Source organism: Notolepis coatsorum, assembly GCF_963971535.1.
Source record: "Notolepis coatsorum genome assembly, chromosome: 18".
NCBI lineage: Eukaryota > Metazoa > Chordata > Actinopteri > Aulopiformes > Paralepididae > Notolepis > Notolepis coatsorum.
In genome coordinates, this window is record NC_140182.1 from 81,332,384 (window position 1) to 81,353,856 (window position 21,473).

Genomic DNA, 21,473 nt, shown 5'->3' on the forward strand with positions numbered 1-21,473 from the left:
CAATGGGTTTATAATGAAACAATTATTACCCTTAACAAGTGTAAAGGGAAAGCTATAGTTTAGATTGTTGTTGGTAACTAGTTTTTAGATGGTTGTTAGCCTTGGCTGGGATGTAACTCAGATAGTGAATGAGTGTAGCCTAGTTGTGTAGGCTATTATTGTTAGGCCTATTTATTTTGTTAGGGTTATATATATGATGGCCTAAAGATGCTTTTCCTGTTTATGTTAAGATGCATTAAGTTATGCATTTGTCAACGCAATTCAACTTTCAAATAGAGTTATGCCTTCTTTTTAAGATTTTCCCCAATAAAACACATTGTGACAACCATCCCCGTGATTCAGGAAATGACGTGTTTTGACGCTCAAATTAAAATACACCATAGATTTGTTTTTCCACTTATCAAGTTTCACATTTCTACATGTGCGCCTTTAACCATCACGTCACCAGTCACGAAAAACACCAGTTTTGTCAATTCGTTTATTGAATCATGCAATCCATGTCATATCAGCAGCCTATTGTAGCCAAACATCTCTCAACATTTGCTGTAAATTAAGGCAGAAAAAACAATAATAAAACCGGTATGTACAGTCATATCCTATAGAAGTGCATAATAAGACAAACAGTTGTAAACACTGACGAGCTATTTTTCATTCCCCCCGGTGCAGGGGATGCACACGAGTGGTTTCCCACCGGTATGACACCCCCACGCCTACACCATCCTGCGTGATTACCAGTGATTTTAAAATGGCAACTATGTGCTGCGTGACATGAAATAAAAATCCGGGATAAAAATGTCCCGGTAGTTCGACGGCAGAGAATATAATTTGTAATGTAGTGACAACGCGGCGTGCTTAACAAAGAGGAAAGTAGGTCTGTTGGGCCCTAGGAGAGAAGTCGCCAATCCGAGAGAAACACTAACTGGTGAAATTGATCACCAGACTACATTCAAATCATCTTTGCAGACACCTCATTTCACCAGTGTGTTTCTCTCAGACGTTGAGGAAGGGGGGGGGGGGGGGGGGGGGAGCACTCGTGTGTGATCGATAATGACCTCTTCCGTCGTCATTTCAACGAAAACCACTTTGTGTAGAACCGGATAAAAACTATATATCTATCTATAAAAAAAAAATTACTAGTAGTTTCCTCTTTGTTAGACATCAATGTATTTTTCTCTCTCCGTGCAGCAAAGTACTATCAGGACATCTCGAAGACGTCTCATTCACACTCTTAGACGAGAGTCCGAAGATCACCGCTTCAGATGCCTGGTAAAGCTTTACCATACGTTTGTTTGTATATGCCGACTGTTGTACCCGCAAGAATGAAGATAAGGCACTTATTTAGATGTGATCAGCAGCTGAATCACAGTCGTCCATTGGATTTGGTGATCAGAACCAAGAGAGGTGTGAGCGAGACAAGGGCTGTTCTGACTCTACACACAAAGTCCCCTTTTTATTTATTTTTTAAATCACAGAAACTTAAAATCCAAAATTAAAACAGAAGCTACTTTCCACCCACCCACACACACACACACATACACAAGCTCTAAGAGGACTTCTATCCCAAGCCTCCTTCAGATCTAGTAGGACTTCTATTCCAAGCCTCCTTCAGATCTAAACAACAAAAAAAGGGCTGATTTGCTGTCGCATAGCTGCTTTGGACATCCAGATTATGGCTCCATCAACGTCAAAACATGCAACAAGACCCTATAATCTTTGGCCACCTATCATATAGATGAACAAGCATAAACAATTTGGCAAAAATATAGTATATATAGTCATCTTAAAAACAAACAAGATAAGAGAAAAATAACACTTTCAATTATGCGAGTGATACTGCTGGACTGAAGACGGCGCATTCTTGTAATTGTGAACGCTCCGCTTCATTATAAAATATCTAAATAATTCGACAAACAAAACAAAAACAAAAACAAAGAAAAAGTGAAAAGTAAGAAAATATATTTACAATATGACACCATTTCAGTACTTAAGGACTGTTGAAATAACATTCTTCAGTAACAAAACTATTACCCATCTGTGCATAGTTTACAACATGTCGTGAGAGTCAAAGGTCGGAATAAGAAGAGATTTTTGATATGCAAAGTGATAAGACTCCAGAGATAGCTACTTCATAGAGATGACCGGGTCCTTAAATCACCGATGCATCAATCAGTCGTTTACGCTGGATGAAAATGTATTCACTACAGAATCACATACGTTTTTCAAAGATATACTTCATAGATTCACATACCAAGTTTCTCAACACTGTAAAAAAAATAGTTGTCTTAACTTACTTTTTCAGGTAACTGCATTGACTTCTTATTTTATATTTATTATTATTTATAATCTTTTTTTTTATTGCATCAACTAAATAGGAGTGATTTGAAAAAACAAAACAAAAAAAGCCAAATGCAACCGCAAGCCTAACTGGAGAAAAAAAAAACAAGAAAAAAACAAAAACAAGTTGAGACTTATTTTTTTTCTTATACAGCGAGAGGAATTACTACTGTTCAAAATGCAGTCTTTTTGTATAATATCGAAAATGCAGTCTTTTTGTATAATATCGATAAAACAATGCCAATCATTCAGCAGTCGTTGGAAGTAAAACCAGAAGCACAGTTAAGTGGCTGTGCCTAACGAGGGATGTCGTGACCGCATGGTTGTTCTTCAGAGATAAAACCACCCATGCTGTGGTCACACTGCCACTGTAACAGTACTGCTGCAGCTGCGGCTACCCACCTGTTCATGCCACTACCGGTTTAACCCTCTCTGTCGACGAGGGTCGAGGCTGCCAAGCTGGAGTTCGGTATATATTTTTTTTATTTTATTTTTTTACGTCCCTTACGTTGTCCTGACCTCAGTGATTCGCCTAACCCTGACCTCCAAACGGAGAGCAGGTGAAAACTATTTTGTGATAGTTTATTTGCACAAAGGTAGACTACAGCGATTGTGTTTTAAACTGAGTCTTCTCCAGCTCTAAGGTAGGTAACTAGAGGCTGCAAAGCTGGAATTCTGTATAGTTTTCTTTTATACAAACCCGTCCCTTAAGTTGTTCTGACCTCAAAGTGATTCGCCTAAGCCTGACATCAAAACGGGAGCAGGTGAAAACTATTTTGTGTTCATTTGTGTTCTTTCTTTACTTTTAAACCGCATCTCCTCCAGCACTAAAAAGGTAGGTAACCGAAGGAAGTGGCAGAACGCAGGGACCTCCGCACCCTGGAAGCTGTTCTGTGCTCCACATGCTCCACCCAGCGGTCAGATACAGCTTTCCTTCATCTTCCGAGCCTTCATACTCAAAAATGTTGTCTGTAGGACTAGAGTGTTTACACAGGTGGCTGCCTCCCTATTGTCGATCAAATCTCAGCTTCACGGTGGGTGAATAACATAGTGCATAGGAGTGAGTTACTGAGGTATCCATACAGAGATCTGGGGTGGAGTCAGGGACCTTCAGTCATGCAGTTGTTGTTGTTGTTGTGCCTCATACGTAGATCCCTTCTGGGTTCAGGCCAGAGCTTAGAGGGCTGTGCAGGACCCGGAGGTGCCCGGGTACTGGGTGGGAGGAGATGGGGCGCTTCAGGGAGCCAGAGAGGGGAACCAAATCTGAGCAAGACAAAAAAGAAAGAAAGATGGGTTATTATGCGTCATCGGAACACGTTACAAAATGGATTTACTCTGATGTTTGAATGGTTCAGTAACTTCAGTTATCAATCTGCTCTTCAAAAAAGGTGCATTTACTTGTCATTCAGGGGATGCTTTTATACAAAGTGTCTTACGGTACCATGAATGTGTACTAGAGTATGAGCAGCCCACTGATAATCAAAAACCCAGAACCCCTGGGTAATGGCGGCGCCATGCCGACCCACTGGGCTAAACAACACCCCAATATCAAGATCAGTCCACCAGGAGGGAGTGTTTTTTATAATATTCTATTTTCAAAGTTTCCTTAACACAATGCGTGCCATAAACGAGTTAACTCGTTATTGGCCGCCATGCGTTGAGCGCCAGAAACGAGTTAACTAGTTTTTGGGATCGTTATTTCGTTTATTCGCTATATCTATTCATAATCCATAGCTGCAGCCTCTGGTATCCCCTTCAGAGCCTGTCTGAGCTGGCAAACGGTCAACACCCCCCTCTACTGCCAGGCGGAGCTATTGCATCTCATTGAAAATGGGCTGTTGTGTTTTAGGAGGCGATCTGAGCCGGGCGGGCGGGGTTTAAATACTCGGGCGAACCAGTTCTATACAACGATGGCATTGAACAGTAACTCCGCCTGCCCGTCATTGTGAAACGGTCGGTAGTGTGGTACAGACCTCCACAAGCATTATTTGGAATTGCGATCAGATATTTGGATTATCTCTTTTGCATTACATCAGATATAAGGTAAGAACATTATATATAAATTTGATCGTTGATCTGACATTTATTTCTACCCCGATCACAGCTATCTGTGTGGACCGTGTATGGCTGTTTACGTTGGGTAGGAGGAGGGGGGGGGGGGGGGGGGGTGGGGGGCGAGCGCCCCGCTACGACGGTCATTTCATGTATGGACGAGGAGACGTAATACTGATAATCTAGCGTTGATTTCAGGATGATTAGATAATCAGCCGAAAAATTACGTGATGACTGGATTACAGTGAAATGCCTTTTTCTTGTCTTTTTCCCTGGAATTACTGAAAAACACCCAAACCATACTCTATTCAAAACGGTATAAAACGAAAATGTACGGATGAAAAAACAATACGTCTCGGGCATGTTGACTAGAAGCAATTCACTGAGACTCGACAGCGTTATTAGACCCATATATATAATTAGGGGTGCACAGATATATCGGTCGGGTATCGGTATCGGCCGATAAGTGCCTTGTTGACTGCCATCGGCCTATAAGCTCAAATGTGCCGATGGCAGTAGCCGATAAATATCCATCAATTTGTGTCGCGTCAATCAGGCCCACACGTTCAAAACTTTGAAAAAAGTTTCAGTCAAGCGACCTGCACAACGCCGCCCCCACACACACGCTACTGCATCAAAGTTACTTATGATTAACCAAGGCATTCGTTTTGTGGCATTAACGTTATATAGTTACACGTTCAATAGCATCAGCATATTATTTACCCGACCATAGCAAGCATCGTTAGTCATTCATATCTCTCACTTCCTTCCTTTGCTCAGAGAGCCCGTCCTGAATTGTACCCATTCTGCAATCCGTTAATAAAGTTTTCAATCAGACAAATGTATAGAAAAGCTTTTATTATAACATTCGTTGCAGTAAAATCATTATACCTTATTTAGTACTCCTGCGGAGCGCTGGTAATCTACTCAAGGGCCGCGGGGAGCTAACTTTATTAGCTTTGTTGTTGAGCTCTCGTCAAAATCAATGGCAGACTTCCCGGAAGTAAAAAAACGAATAAGCGCTTGCCGATTGGTGGTAAGAACAGCAGGAGGTGGGTGCTAGCGGTGTGACGTAATTGGCAGAATCGGACTGTCAATCAAAATGGTTCTGTTGTACCTGACACGACTCAGATTATGGAGATATTACTGGAGAACATAGAGCTTTGTTTGAGAGAGATACAGTGAGTGCTGTCTCTTAAACTCTTAAAACTCACACTTGTCTTTTAGTCAAGTTAGTCTGTTGAAGATGAAAGCCAGTGGGTATTGTATGACTCAGACTTCAGCAATAATCATGAGCATTATAAAATATATAAAAAACACACATGGCATGATGGAATACCATAAACATATTTCTTGATGTTTCCTTTTTTAAGTAAGTAAAGAGGGCCTATGTTGATATCGGTGAGCACAATTTGTAACACAAAAAGAGAGACGTGTAGCCTATTTATTTATTTAATATTTTATTTATTCATTTTATTATTATTATTATTTTATTTAATGTCTACATCAGAGGAACGGCCCATGTTGAGCAGTTCGGGCAGAAAGTGAGAGAAGCAAGACTGAGATGGTTTGGACATGTGCGGAGGAGGGAGGTGGGGTACATCGGGAGGAGGATGCTGGAGATGGCGCTGCCAGGAAAGAGGAGGGGGGGAAGGCCAAGAGGAGGTTTATGGACACAGTGAAGGAGGACATGCGGGCAGTGGGAGTGACGGAGGACGACGCAGATGACGGAAACAGATGGAAACAGATGATCCGCTGTGGCGACCCCCGACGGGAAAAGCCAAAAGAAAAAGATTATTTTATTTGTTGCCATGCCTAAAATAATAGTCAAGCATAGGGCTAACACATTTTCATAAACAAATATCATTTTTTGTTATATGGTTATAATAAAAGCTTTTCTATACATTTGCCTGATTGATTGAAAACTTTATTAAACAGATTGCAGAATGGGTACAATACAGTACAGCTCAATACAACAACAGTGCTAAGACTGGAGGATGAAGACCAGAAAAAGACTTTCGGCTTTTTTACATAAGGGTCCTCCATTTTCAATTCATCAAAACATTTAGGGTGTTTTCACACCTGGCTCGTTTGGAGCTGTTGATCCGAAACCTGGAGCGTTTCCCCCCTATTTCGGTTCAGTTGGGCATATATGAACACAGCAATCACATTCTGTTGCGGAACAAAACAAGCGGGCCGAGACCACCTAGAGAGGGTGATCTCGGCGCACTTCCAAACGAACCCGAGGCGACTCGTACGCTGTGAGAATGCAATCGACTTAACAAACCGACACAATAATAATAATAATAATACGTCGTGGGTCAACGTGGAGCAGCGATGAGGTACACTGCGTCGTTGATATTTGGGCAGACGATCACATTCGTCAGATGCTGGAGAACACAAGTACACTGAAGTGTACAGACAGTTTAGTGACCGAATGAGGGAAAGGGGCTTTGAAAGGTCTGTCGAACAGTGTCGCGCTGCTGCTGCTGCACGTTGTTACAGCGGAGATACAACAAGCAGAGCAGACCCTGAAATGGTGTTTGTGTTGCCGGGTGTCAGTCAGCTGTGTCCCCGCTGCCGCGCAGGAGAGGAGAGCCGGGGTCTGTAGTGACGCTGCAACAGCAGCACCGTGCGGGTCTCTCTCTCTCTCAGAGACATACAAATATACAGTAGTTTCATAAATTAAAAAATAAATAACTTTTTTTTGTGCCACAAATATCGGTATCGGCCGATTGTGTTAGTTGAACAATCGGTATCGGTCGCACATTTTTATATCGGTGCATATAAGATATATTTTAAGCACTCGCAAATGTCAGTCTAAAACTATATCCATTGAATAAAGACCTGGCGATGAATGGGGTATCAGCGCCCCCTGGTGCTGGCGGTCAATGTGTTAAACAATGGGGGCACAGCACCACTATGACAACACGCCAGCGCCACAATGTGTTAAAATGACTATTTCTTTCTTTTTTTTGCAATGAAAGCTTGGGGCCAGCTTAGAAACAGACAGAAATTATGTTTTTAAGCTTCAGGAAATTATAGCAAATGGCTTTCGTTATTGCAAAAGGCTTACCTGTATCTGTATGCCTGATATGTGGTGCGAAATTTGCGAACAACGAAACATTTACTTTTTATTTTATAGATTTTCCACAAATAAGGGAAGGACTCTTAATAGAGCTGAATAGTTTAGGGTTTTATTTCAAAGTCGGTTCACAGACACCAGTGTTTTGTCTCCTCTTCTGTGTTTTATTTAAAAATAGGTCTACACAGCCAGTATTTTTTCTCCTCTTCATAAGAGTTTGAGGTTTTCTTTTGTTATAACAGGTAAAAACAATAAAAAGTCAAATTTTCGTTTTGTTGCTTTATAATCCCATTAATGCAACAAACTGTGTGCTATAAGTATAAAGTATAATAAATCGCAAATTACTTTGGGAATGCAATTGTCAGGCGTTTTATGCTAAATGTGGGGTATGCTTGGAATTATATAAAACGTTATACACTGCGTTATCTTCATTTTAAGGGTAAATAGGTTGTGCGGCTCCCTGAGCATTTTATTTTGTGGGAGGGGGGAAAAGTGGCTCTTTTGATAGTAAAGGTTGCTGACCCCTGGGTTAAACAGACGTTCTGATATAAAGAGGCTACTGGTTAACCAGAAACACAGACGTACTGATATAAAGAGGCTACTGGTTAACCAGAAACACAGACGTTCTGATATAAAGAGGCTACTGGTTAACCAGAAACACAGAGACATTCTGCTTTAAAGAGGCTACTGGTTAACCAGAAACAGAGACATTCTGCTTTAAAGAGGCTACTGGTTAACCAGAAACACAGAGACATTCTGCTTTAAAGAGGCTACTGGTTAACCAGAAACACAGAGACATTCTGCTTTAAAGAGGCTACTGGTTAACCAGAAACACAAAGAGACATTCTGCTATTGTGTCTCTTTTTTCTGATCTTCTCAAGAGGAATACAACTGTACATTCCTGATGACCATCTGTCAATGAGGGGAGTGGAATCAGATTTCCATATCACCGCTATATGAATTTCCTGGCCACACACACACAGAAAGCAATTTCCGTAAATCCCACCAGGAGGCAGTGTTGAGCCATGCGGAGTGCTAGCCGTTGAGAGCTCTTGCTGATTCAACACACATGTCCTGCTAGATTATGAGGAGGACGCAAACCACCAAATCCATTACTTTTCATAATGGAAAACCAGCAGCGTGAAGTCCAATATAAAAACCTACAACTCTCCGAATGATGTAATGGTGCAACACATGGTTATAAAATACATTTAATCTGGAAACAAAAAAATCTCTGGGGGAGGTGGGATTTAAGAGGTGCAATACGTTGTGTGGCCCAACCGGTTACTGACATCAACTAAATCAAATTAGATTCAAATGTATTGTCATCATACAGCACAACGAAAATAAGTCTGGCATCCAACCAAGGAAAGATGAAATTACCTACCTGGGTTCCATCCTAGAGGCTAATCTCTCCTGTGACAAAATGGCATCCAATGTAATAAAAAAAGTCAACCAACGAACTCGATTCTTGTACCGGATCTCCTCTCTGGTAAACAAGAACACCCTGAAGACTCTGGCAGGAGCACTCATTCAGGGGTACTACGACTATGCTTGCACCTCATGGTACCAAAGCACCTCAAAGGCGCTAAAAACAAAATTACAAACATCTCAAAACAAACTGGTCAGACTACTGCTTGACCTTACTCCTAGAACCCACCTCACCCCTGCCCACTTCGACAACCTAGGATGGCTTAGAGTAGACGACAGAGTACAACAACTTGCAATGGGCCTGGTCTACAAGATACACTACACGACCAAGGTACCCATGTACATGTCAAAATACTTCCCAAAGGTCAGTGAATACCACGATCACAACACCAGAGGGAGCTCCACAAATCATGTTAAACCCAGATTCGGCTCAAATAAGGGACTAAACACGTTTCGCAATTATGCCACATCAATGTGGAACGCCCTACCCAAAGCTGTAAAGGAATGTGGATCACTACCCACTTTCAAAACCTCTCTCAAGGGACACCTACGGGAGACTGCAATTCAACACTGGCCCCTGTAAATATCCTAACCCAACCCCCTCCAATGTACAGTCATTTACCTAGTATGGTTTTGTCAATAGTTCAATGTACAATTGTGTTTGTTTGTACAGTGTCTCCTCCCCCCCCCCCCTCAATGTACAGTGTTACTTGTTTATACAGTGTGCCCCCCGCCCCCCCCCCCCCCCCCCAACCACCTCCAATGTAAATTACCCAGTATGGTTGTCAATATCCCAATGTACCCAACCCCCCCCACCCAACCTCCTCCAATGTACAGTTTCTACGTCAAATGTATATACTCCCTTTTCTTGACTCCTTCTGTATCACAAACAGTACTGTATTTGCAAATCTGGTATGTCATAAATGTATAGATGTAGCAGTACTGACTATCTGTATGTCATGTATGTCATATATGTCTATATGAATTGAAAATGGGGGACCCTGATGGAAACAAGACAAACGTCTTTCTCAGGTCTGCATCCCCTTAACAATTGTATGTATTGAGCCGTACTGTATTGTACCCATTCTGCAATCTGTTAAATAAAGTTTTCATTCATTCATTCATTCAACCAGAGTACAAATGTAACAGTAAAGTGCAACAGCAATATACAAGAGATTAAACTGGGTATAAAATATATAAATGTGTACTACTAAGTAATAGTGCTAATCAGATGTATGTACAGAGTTGTAGTATTAATAATATGTACAGTGATACAGGTATAAAGACACTATGGTAGTAAGTCGTACTGGCCAGCAGCGTAACTAGTAAGAGTAGGTAAGGGATATGTACAGATATAGATATAGTATCTACAGATATATAAAGAGGAGTATATGCAGGTATGTACAGACAGATGTGGATAGATATCATACAGAGTTATATGCAGGTGTATGAATAGGTATATACAGTAGAAGGATTTTGAGCTCATAAACTAAACTATTCTATCTTTAGGCGCACTTTTTCAAACCTTGGCCTGTGTTGCAGTGAGCATTTCACCCAGAGCTCTTAATTCAGCGTCAGCTCTCTTAACACCGGCCTCCTCTCGGCCCAACGGAACCGCTGAGCACGGGGACGGAGTGACGGACAGCAAGAGAGAGAGAACCGAGGTGACTGAATGATACCCGGCCCTCATCTGTATCCAGGCAGCCGTTGGCATGGCGACCATAAGTGCCACCAAAGGGCGGAACGAATACTATATAACTGCCCCCCCCCCGTTTCCCCCTCCCCTCTTACTCTCTCCCCTCTCTCCATCCCCCTCCTCCATCTCTCCCTCTCTCCCTCCTGCCTCCCCCTCCTTCTCCTTCTCCCTCCCCCCTCTCTCCTTCTCCCTCCCTCCCTCTCTCCCCCTCCTCCCTCTCTCCCCCTCCTCCCTCTCTCCCCCTCCTCCCTCCCTCTCTCCCCCTCCTCCCTCTCTCTCTGAGCCGAGTCATCTTCTCTCAGCGGGCCGTCCAGACGCGGGGCGGAGGAATAACTAGAGGAGCTGCGGTGGAACGGATGCGACCCAACCGGCGAGGGGGACAGAACGCACTTTAACTGAAATAACGTCGTCCTCACCTGCTAGACGGCTGTCAGAGAGGGAACATTAGTCCCTCCTGCAGACCTACTATAGGACTGGACGTGATTAAGTCCTGACGCCCGCCTGGCCTCAGACCTTTAGTCCATTAGCTTCATTTGATTGACCCATTTGTAGGAGACCATTATACGCCCTTTGAAAAGGGCAATTCGCTACTTAACATTTATACCAATGTTGCGGTAGAGACCACAGGATAGAGACAAGCAGAGGGGTGGGGGGGCGGAGGGCGGCAGGTCCCCTTCAATATTGTCCCCCTCAAAAAGACGACCCCCTATAAGGACGTCAAAACATTTATATCTCCTTCTTACCTGTAACTATATATTAACCAACAATTTCAGACACCCCTACCATACCATCTCAACCCCAGAAAACTATCCAAAACATGTGCGATACGTTTTGAATGTGCAGAAACAATACAGGAGAATAAATATTTGAAAGCAACACAGAATGCCTGAGAGCCTTACTGCATTATATTTGTGTCAGCGGGTACCTGATCGTTGTCTTTTGTTGTCTTTTCCTTTACATAGATAAAAACATTTCCACCATAAATTGATGGAGAAAAGGTACAAATTGGTGCATAAAAGTACACCAGAATGCAGGAAGTGAAGTGTGGCCTTGTAGATGGAAAAGGAAAACCCGACAGGCTACGTTCACACTGCAGGCGAAAGTGGCCCAAATCTGATGGGTTCACACTGTCTTTCACGACAGTGTGAACAGCCCAAATCACATGGAATCTGATCTTTTCAATTCTGATTTGGGCCACTTTCATATGTGGTCTTAAATCAGATACAGGTCTGAATTCATGTGACTTTTATGTCACAATTCTGTGTTGGGAGTCAGTGAACGCAAACATGGAAGACAGCTGTGATAGAGGTGGTCAGTGGAGGGACAGTGAGGCGTTTACTTTGTAAGTATTTGGGGTGATACTTCTATACAAGCAAAACATGATGAGATGTATCATAACCGGTCTGTGTTTGAAAGCATATTGAAAGAAGAGATGTCTCTTTCAACCCCCCCCCCCCCCCCCCTCACCACCATTATCATCTGCTCACGGATTAGATGGCCTCCACTGCACATCAATTTATAAATTAAACTATAAACTCTTGCCTTCAGTGTTCACAATGTTTAAATCCATCTTGGCCAAAAAATAATAAAAAAAATAACGTTAACAGCCAAACAAAAAAATCGAATCTGAGCAATAAATCAGAATAGAGCAGTTAGGCTTACAGTGTGAACGTAGCCATAAAGTGTCTTAGTGAGGTGTTGGGTCACCATGATGGCCAGGACAGCTTGAGTGCACCTTGGCATTGATTATACTAGTCTCTGGAGCTCTACTGGAGGGATGGTAAAAGATATTCCCTCAGTTGGTGTTTTGATGATGGTGGTGGAAAATGCCGTCTTATACCTAATTTATACTCGGACGTCAAAGTGCTTATGAAGGTTGTGGTGAGGCTACAGAGCTCCCGAGCCAACCGGCGAAGCCTACGTGCAACTGGGCAAAAATGGAACCGCACATCAAATCTGACGTGGACAGCGCAGAGCTGCGATTGGCCACTGCCCTGGGCTGGGCTTGAGGTATTTACCATTTATCTTCTCGGGAGCTCGCTCGGAGCATTCCATTATCGATCACGATTAACTACATTACAAACATGGACCAAATCGAGGAAAGACTGGCAGAGGAAGTACGAAAATATAGCCATTTGTACAACACAACGCAGCACAGCCACCTAGTGGTTGGGCGGTGTACTGCAACCCACGCGTTGAACTGACGTAAATGGTAAACAACTGCATTTATATAGCGCTTTTATCCAAAGCGCTTTACAATTTGTTACTCACATTTTACCCATTCACTCACATTCACACACCGATGGCGGAGGCGACCATGCAAGGTGCCAACCTGCTCATCTGGAGCAATTAGGGGTCAAGTGTCTTGCTCAAGGACACTTCGACACGCTGCCCGGGAATCGAACACGACTGCTCTACCTACCGAGCCACTGTCGCCGCACGTGACGTGGAAGTATGTTGGTCTAGCTCCCATGTGCAAAATAACGGCGACAGCAGACGTTGGAAGCATATCTCGGCCCCAACATGTCGGTCCAAAATCTGCCATAGGTGTTGAATGGACCCGTCTCAAACCCTGCCCCCTTTTCTTGATCCTCCAATCACAACTGTCGCTTACCTCGGACAAACCAAGTTTGTCCGAGGTAAGCGACAGTTGTGATTGGAGGATCAAGAAAAGAGGGCAGGGTTTGAGACAGGTCCATTGGGTTGAGATCTGGTGACTGAAGGCCGTAGCATATGGTTCACATCATCATCCTCATCCCCCTGTTCAGTGACCCCTTGTGCAGCATGGATGGAGGCGGAACAGGATGACAGGGATAGAAATGTTTCATCATAGGATAAAGGCGGGTTGTGATTTGTAAAAAATAAAATGAAATAATTGTATCCATATAAAATAAGACACATCTCATACAACGATGCAACATAAAGTTGTTTAATGTTTAGTTTGTTTGTTTCCATTTTTCTAAAATCGAGGGATTTGACCTCAAGCACTTGCAAAAGAGATTAAATGAATGTATTCTCAACAGGCTATGTGGTACTTGCAAAAGTATGATTTCTGAAATATAATGCAATAGTTTGCTGCTTGAATACAGGACAGAATGCCGATTTTGCAAGACAGTAAAGCCTTATTGAAAGCAATATGCAAGAATAAGGCTTACATAATGTATAAAACATTTGATCTAAATATAACAAGGTTAATTAACTAATTTCTTTAACGCTACGGGGGGGCAACATTGACTCAGGGGGCAGAGACAGCCGGTAATCAGAAGGTTCCCGGTTTGATACCAGTTCCTACTGTGTAGCGAGTCGTAGTGTCCTTGAGCAAGACACTTAACCCCTAACTGCTCCCGATAAGCAGGTCGGCACCTTGCATGGTTGACCTCTGCCTTCGGTGTGTGAATGTGAGTGAAGTGAATGTGAGGCATAAGTTGTAAAGCGCTTTGGATAAAAGTGCTATTTAAATGCAGTCCATTTAAAGCACAGTCAGCTAAGTAGGTCAAACAGGCCAAATGTCTAAGCAGCAGAAACACTAAAGAACAGAACAGACATTGTAGGCTGATTGATTATGTCTTTACAGTTGTTACTGGCCACCTTAAGGTCACCTCTCCCAAAACGCCCAAAGCGGAGATAAAGGTTTCAGCACCATGGAGAGTCAAAGGCCACCGGTTGCGTCAGTATCGTCCCAACGTCACTCAAACAGCCCCTCCCATCTCCACCACTTCCCTTGTTTTGCCATAGAGCGCATGGTAAATGGACTGCATTTATATAGCAGCTTTATCCAAAGCTTTACAACTCATGCCTCACATTCACACACCGACGGCGGAGGCAACCATGCAAGGTGCCGACCTGCTCATCGGGAGCAGTTAGGGGGTTAAGTGTCTTGCTCAAGGACACTTCAACACGCTGCCGGGAGGAACCGGAATCTAATTGGGAACCTTCAGATTACCAGACGACCAGCTCTACCTCCTGAGTCATTGTCGCCCCATGCATCTTCAGCTGTAGAGCTGAGACCAGTGAAACTGAAAGTTACTCAAACAGCTCTCAGTAGCTTCTAGGAGAGGAGGCACTGGCAAGCAAAGAGAGGCTGACGTGTAGGCTGCTGGCGATTGTGATGAATCCATGCATTTGATTTAGTGCTAGAATAAACTATAGTCTATTATAAACTACCAGAAGGGGGATACATTGTATACCCACCAGCTGTCTGTACTATTATGTACCTTACTACTATGCTACTATACTTATACTACTACCCATCAGGCTATGTCTATACTACTATGCACTCAAGCGTGTAACACTTAACACTGTTTGACGAACAACGCCACTGACTGCCATAGATGTACCCCTCCTGCTGACTTGTTCACAATGACTAAATGTGAAAAGCAGTCACATCCTGCATAAAAGTGATCACTCAGAATTTCTTTGCAGGGACCCTTCGCTTTAAGCCAAGGTAATGAGAGAGTAGGTAAACGCATACCTGTATGAGGTGCTGGTATTGGCAGCAAGAACACCCCCTAAAGAACCAAGAATAGGTCCCGCATCAATGACTGAAGGGTTGCGAGTAGCGTCTTACCTACACCCTGATCGGTGTGCATGTTGTCGTCCTCGCTGGGCTCTGCAGGCAGCACAGTGACCTTGGTTCCAGTCTGCTGTATGAACTGCTGCAGGTTGACCTGCCGGAGCTCCTTGGTCAGCTGCTCCAGATCATACTGCATGTCCTTCAGGTACACAGCGGCAATAACAAGTCAGTGAGCAGGAAAAAACAACTGCATTAAAAGGTGCTGTAAGTGATAGATATTGTTAGAATATGTGTAGGCATTAAAGGTGCTGTAAGTAGTAAATATTGTTAGAATATGTGTAGGCATTAACATATTGTGCGCCATAAACGGCGTAAGTCGTTTTTGGGATCAATATTAAATTTTTTCGCCATGGCATTCATAATTCATCCGGCCTCCCTCCGGACTGCAGCGACACCCTGTCTGAGATTGCAACGCCTCAATACCGCCGCCTGGTGGATGGTCGGGCGAGTTACACTCACGCCAAAACCGGAAGTGGCGATCGGTGCGTCGAGGAAATCCCTCTGGCAGTCATATCTTGTTACGTGGATCCAGACAAACACTCGAGTGCATTTGGATCGCTTTCGAAACGCAATAATCGATATGATTTCGGCGTTTATTGCGCCATACAAACCGGAAATGGATGTAGGAGATTGACGTCAAATAATTGGGATCTTTTTCTCATCTGCGAACGGTAAGAGGAATATAACGTTATTTTCAGCCCGATTGTTTATTCATTTCACTGCAAACCATCTGCTCAACATATCAACCCATACTAAATAAAGCCGTTACTGACTATCAAGGAATTATAAACGACCCCCCCCCCCCCCTTTCCTTCACGCATGATGAAGCATAATGTATACCGATCATATACATTTGAATTTTTTAATATAGCGTGTATAGGAAAGAAACACCAATCGATAATCTATCATATCAGGGCCTATAACTAGCATGTTTGGAATTACAGCAGAAAAGCTTAAAAACATACTTAGACGGTATTAACACAACAATGAAAAAATATAACGTTCCCACATCCGGAACGATAGATAATCGATGTTGAATGGGCCATAGTAATGCAGATATAGCTATAATATTTAAAAAGTTATAGCCCTGCAAAGAAGGTAAACATCTCCATAGGGTTACAGTACTGGCAGACTGGGTATAATGATGGGCACAATGCCCGGCACCCAATGTGTTAAAAGGTGCTGTAAGTGGTAAATATTGTTAGAATAATGTGTAGGCATTAACATATTGACCGCCAGCAGCAGGGGGTGCTGATCCCCCTTCATCGCCAGGTCTTTATTCAATGGATATAGTTTTAGACTGCGACATTTGCGAGTGCTTAAATATATCTTATATTATATCTATGGGTCTAATAACGCTGTCGACCCTCAGTGAGTTGCTTCCAATCAACATGCCAAAAACAGATGCTTTTTCATCCGTACATTTCCGTTTTATACCGTTTTGAATAGAGTATGGTTTGGGTGCTTTTGAGTAATTCCAGGAAAAAGACGAGAAAAAGGCATTTGACTGTAATCCAGTAATCACGTAAAATTTTCGGCTGATTATCTAATGAAAATGAAATCAACGCTAGATTATCATTATTATATCTCGTCATGCATACATGAAATGACTGTCGTAGCGTTTTTTGCATGTTGACCGGAAGAAACTCACTGACAATCGACGTTGTTATTAGATCCATAGCTATAATATTTTATATAGTTTTAGCACTACAAACACCGGCATCTACCCCCATTGCATTACAGCGCTGGCACAAACGGCCATACGCCCACAGCAACCTCTGGCGTCCAATGTGTTAAAGGTGCTGTAAGTGGTAAATATTATTAGAATAGGTGTTAAATAGCTCATAGTCATCACTGATCTAGAGTGTTTGTAAAGGCCCCCCCCCCCCCCCATAGTCGAGCGGAACGTACGCGGAGGTCCGCACGGACTCTTTGAGCTTTCATAGTCGAGCGGACCTCCGCGTACCAATTTCCTACATGTCTTGCGCCAGTTCACAGAATTTTCCCCACGCCGTTTACACTTCTGTCATGTCGTCATCATCCGATGTCAAAATAAAGAGTCTAGGTTATCTCCGTTTCCAATATTTCAGTTGGCAGTTTTACACACTTCATTTAGAAAAGCCATTCAAACTTCTCAAGTTTCTTCAGATGATGAAAAAAGACATGGTCCAAATGTATATGAAATGGAATGGATGACGATTAGCGACAGCTAAACTAAATTTAGCATCATCTATCTGCCAACGTTTTACCGGACCAATCCTACCCATTTAATCATGATCCTGCCCTACTCTCACTTGGCACGGAGCGAGTGTTCAGAGTAAAATGCAGATCGGTGTCACATTAAATGCAGGTCGATAAACGCAGAGCAGCGTTTTGTGTGACACCAAGTGAGCGGACGTCTGCGCGGTTAGAAAATTGGAGCTTCACACTTGGAGTCCGCTCTGAGTCTGCGCGGACCTCCGCGGAGTCCGGTCTGTGTATGTTCCGCTCGACTATGGGAGGGCCTTAACATGGGTCCCTCCGCCCTGCAGTAAACAGAAAATAAATGTTCTGGTGTCCATTCCCATTTCATCCAATCAGGAGAGCGAACCCTAGATATTTCTACTTATTTCAAGAAATCTTGCCAAGCCAGATTTTCTCACTGTTCTAGCAGATAATTTTACTCGTTTACATTGTTGCACATATTTGCTTAAAACTAGTTTTTATTTACTTCTTTGGTCAGACCATTGTGTGGAGTTCTCTCTCCTTATTGGATACAGTTGGAACAGGATACCAGAAAAGTATTTTCTGTTTACTGCAGAGCGGAGGGACTGGGAGACCCATGTTACTGACCAGACACTCTGTATAAGTGATGGCTGTCAGAATGTAGAGCTATTATTTCAACATGTACCGTAGACCATTTACTTTAACAAATATGAAATACCACTTACAGCACCTTCAAAATGGCTCAAGACAGGTAGGGACTGCTAAACGGCTTAGTTTACCTCTGTGATTCATTGGAACAAGCTGCTTTTTTTTTTATCTCTGAATTTATCGTCCGTGTCGAGGACAAGGACCGACGGCACGCAGAGAGCTGAACATGAGCTTCACGAGATTGAAGAGGCCATAAAAACTTTGTTTACATTCACAACGCTGTAAACACTGGTGTAAAACAGACGCGCATCGTGAATTATGGTTTCAGAAAGTAAAAAAAAAAATAACTTTATTTCTCATCTGCAAGTCAAACTCTTGTCCAAGGACATATTTGGATATACAGTATACCCCGAAGTTTATGCATTCCAATTACGTCCTGACAAGGTCCACAGTGTTATTTGGCAGAATGCACGCCTCACCTGGAGTCTCTTGCCGTTCTGGCCCAGCGATCTGTCCACGGCCCGGCAGCTGCTCTCCAACTGGACCGCCTGTCTCTCTTGGATCTTGAGCTCCGCCTTGGCCCGCAGGACCTGGGACCGGGCCTCCGCCTCGCTGACCCACTGGGTCTCCTGCCTCTCCCTCTGGAGCTTCTCCTCCTCCAGGCCCGCCTCGACACCCTGACGGGGGGAAACATACAGACGAGAGATCAGGACACAAGGTGGAAAGTAAAACTACATAATGAGCTTGCGGCGTTTCCCCTGAAGTAGGTGGTTCTCTCATTTTCCGCAGCAGCCACGATATCAAGACAGGCCCGCGGCGATTACATTTCCCAAACTGACAACTTATACTTAGAGCTGGTCTTGTGTTGCACTCACGGACATTTCTGCTGTTTAAGTGCATGTACAAACTCTGGCATATCTTTCTGGACTAGTGGACTTTGACAATTCTTTTTTACGTCAAATTTTTTTACTGTACATTTTACTGTATATTTTTGGCTGTACATTTTAGAATGTATATACATATTTTAGAATGTATATCCCTGAGTGTATTTTTATTCTTATGTTATTTTTTACTACCTAAATGTTTATTGCGAGTCATCTGTAGTGCTGTATTTCCCTCAGGATCAATAAAGTAGTTCTATTCTATTTCAGCTGTCAGCGCAAATAACCACTATCCAATAACAAATAAAAAAACAAATGCCCTAAAAAAAAGAGTTGAGAATTGATAGCCCACCAGCACGAGCGTCATCTTCTCCTCGATCTCCAGCTCGCAGCCCTGCATGCGTCCAGCAAGCTCCTGCAGCCGCTCCTCCAGCTGCCGCTCGCTCTCCATCTCGATCTGCAGCTCGCTCGCCCAGAACTCCTCCTCCTCCATCTCTACCTCGTTCTTCCTCAGATGCCTCTCCAGCCGCAGGATCTCCTCCATCAACCCTCCTCCTCCTCCTCCTAATGTGTCCCCTCCGCCCCGCACCCCTCGCCCCTCACCCCAGCCCTGCAGTTCACCCTCGTAGGCCTCCAGCCTCTTCTCCAGCACGTTGAGTGTCTCTCTCTGCAGGCCGACCAGCGTGACCAGGTCCTCCATGCGGCAGGCCCACAGGCCGGGAGAGGCGGCCCCAGAGGTCGCTGCGGCGTGGTGATGATGGTGGTGGTTGCCGCCCCCACCGCTGCTCATCGCCAGCCGCCGCTTCGCCTCCGCCTCGCCGACCCTCCCCCCGCTCAGGATGTCTCTGAGCCCGCGGGGCCCGCCGGTGAAGGTGAGGGACTTACGGCGCGGCTCGCGGCGCCGTAGGGACCGGTCGTTGGGGTGGCGGAGCTTGGCGAGAGGCGGGAGGCTCTGCCGGTGGAGCCCGCGCTCGGGGCCCCTAAGGGGGGGTCCCTCCGAGGGGGGGCGCTCGGTCAGGGAGGGGCCTGTGCGGTGCAGGATCAGCTGGACGTCCCCGGCGTACTGGCCCCAGGTGTTGAGGGAGGCCACGGGGCTCTCGTGGGGGGCTAGGTGGCGCTCCGTGTCTCTCCATTTCTCCACCAGGGTGTATCTGCCAGTGCGACCTGGAAGGAACACAAGAGAATGACATCTTCAGTTATATGCGACACATAATGGATTGGTTTAAATAACAGCCCAGACGCAGCCCTGGTCCACATAAATGCTCCCTGGCACTCGTGAAAAACCCCAAAGCTTCTAAGTACCTAACTGGTAGGTAGTGATCTCTGGTTGTCAGACATTTGTACTTATCCCCCCTACAGTAATACGAGGAGGCAGGAGAGGAGGAAGCAGAGGAGGTAGGAGAGAAGGCAGGAGGAGAGGAGGCAGGAGAGGAGGTAGGAGAAAAGGAAGGAGGAGAGGAGGAGGCAGGAGGAGAGGAGGCAGCAGGAGAGGAGGCAGCAGGAGAGGAGGCAGGAGAGGAAGCAGGAGAAGAGGAGGCAGGAGGAGAGGAGGAGGCAGGAGGAGAGGAGGCAGGAGGAGAGGAGGCAGCAGGAGAGGAGGCAGGAGGAGGAAGCAGGAGAGGAAGCAGGAGAAGAGGAGGCAGGAGGAGAGGAGGGGGCAGGAGGAGAGGAGGCAGGAGGAGAGGAGGGGGCAGGAGGAGAGGAGGCAGGAGGAGAGGAGGCGGCAGGAGGAGAGGAGGAGGCAGGAGGAGAGGAGGCAGGAGGAGAGGAGGCAGGAGGAGAGGAGGGGGCAGGAGGAGAGGAGGCAGGAGGAGAGGAGGGGGCAGGAGGAGAAGAGGCAGGAGGAGAGGAGGAGGCAGGAGGAGAGGAGGGGGCAGGAAGAGAAGAGGCAGGAGGAGAGGAGGAGGCAGGAGGAGAGGAGACAGGAGGAGAGGAGACAGGAGGAGAGGAGGAGGCAGGAGGAGAGGAGACAGGAGGAGAGGAGGCAGGAGGCAGCAGGAGAGGAGGCAGCAGGAGAGGAGGCAGGAGGAGGAAGCAGGAGAGGAAGCAGGAGGAGGAAGCAGGAGAAGAGGAGGCAGGAGGAGAGGAGACAGGAGGAGAGGAGGCAGCAGGAGAGGAGGCAGCAGGAGAGGAGGCAGGAGGAGGAAGTAGGAGAGGAAGCAGGAGGAGGAAGCAGGAGAAGAGGAGGCAGGAGGAGAGGAGGGGGCTCTGACTTCTCAGCTTGGCAAGAGACGGAGGGATGAGTCACACTCTTCCCCCCCCCCCCCCCCCCTCTCCTCCTGCCCCACGCTTTGTGGGAAGTGATGTCAATACAGTCTGCTTCACTGCTGGCTTTGCTCAAGGAGGCGTATAGGGGGTGGGGTGGGGGGTGGAGGGGACTTCAAACCCCAGACAGCCACTAAAAGCAGAATCCGACTATGACCCTGTGATGTTATGACCAGCAGGAGCTTTTACACACAAGCAGGAGACACGCATGTTTGTTTACTTCTCCAGGGCTTATGTTCAATTAACAGCGAGAAGTTTGGCCATTACCAACAGCTACACTAGGGCCGGGTACCGAACTCTGTA

At 45.0% G+C, this 21,473-nt stretch overlaps 1 protein-coding gene across 1 annotated transcript in view; it reads right to left on the reverse strand.

Moving 5' to 3' along the window:
- Positions 1-1,020: 1,020 nt before the first annotated feature.
- rassf8a (Ras association domain family member 8a) overlaps positions 1,021-21,473 on the reverse strand; it is a 75,387-nt gene continuing 54,934 nt past the window's right edge. Inside the window, exons 3-6 of the mRNA XM_084334895.1 lie at positions 19,258-20,069; positions 18,504-18,701; positions 15,166-15,310; positions 1,021-3,597 (exon numbers count right to left, since the gene is read on the reverse strand). Of these exons, the coding sequence (XP_084191021.1) occupies positions 3,476-3,597; positions 15,166-15,310; positions 18,504-18,701; positions 19,258-20,069 (1,277 nt within the window). The 3' untranslated portion in view covers positions 1,021-3,475. The remainder of the gene's footprint in view (positions 3,598-15,165; positions 15,311-18,503; positions 18,702-19,257; positions 20,070-21,473) is intronic.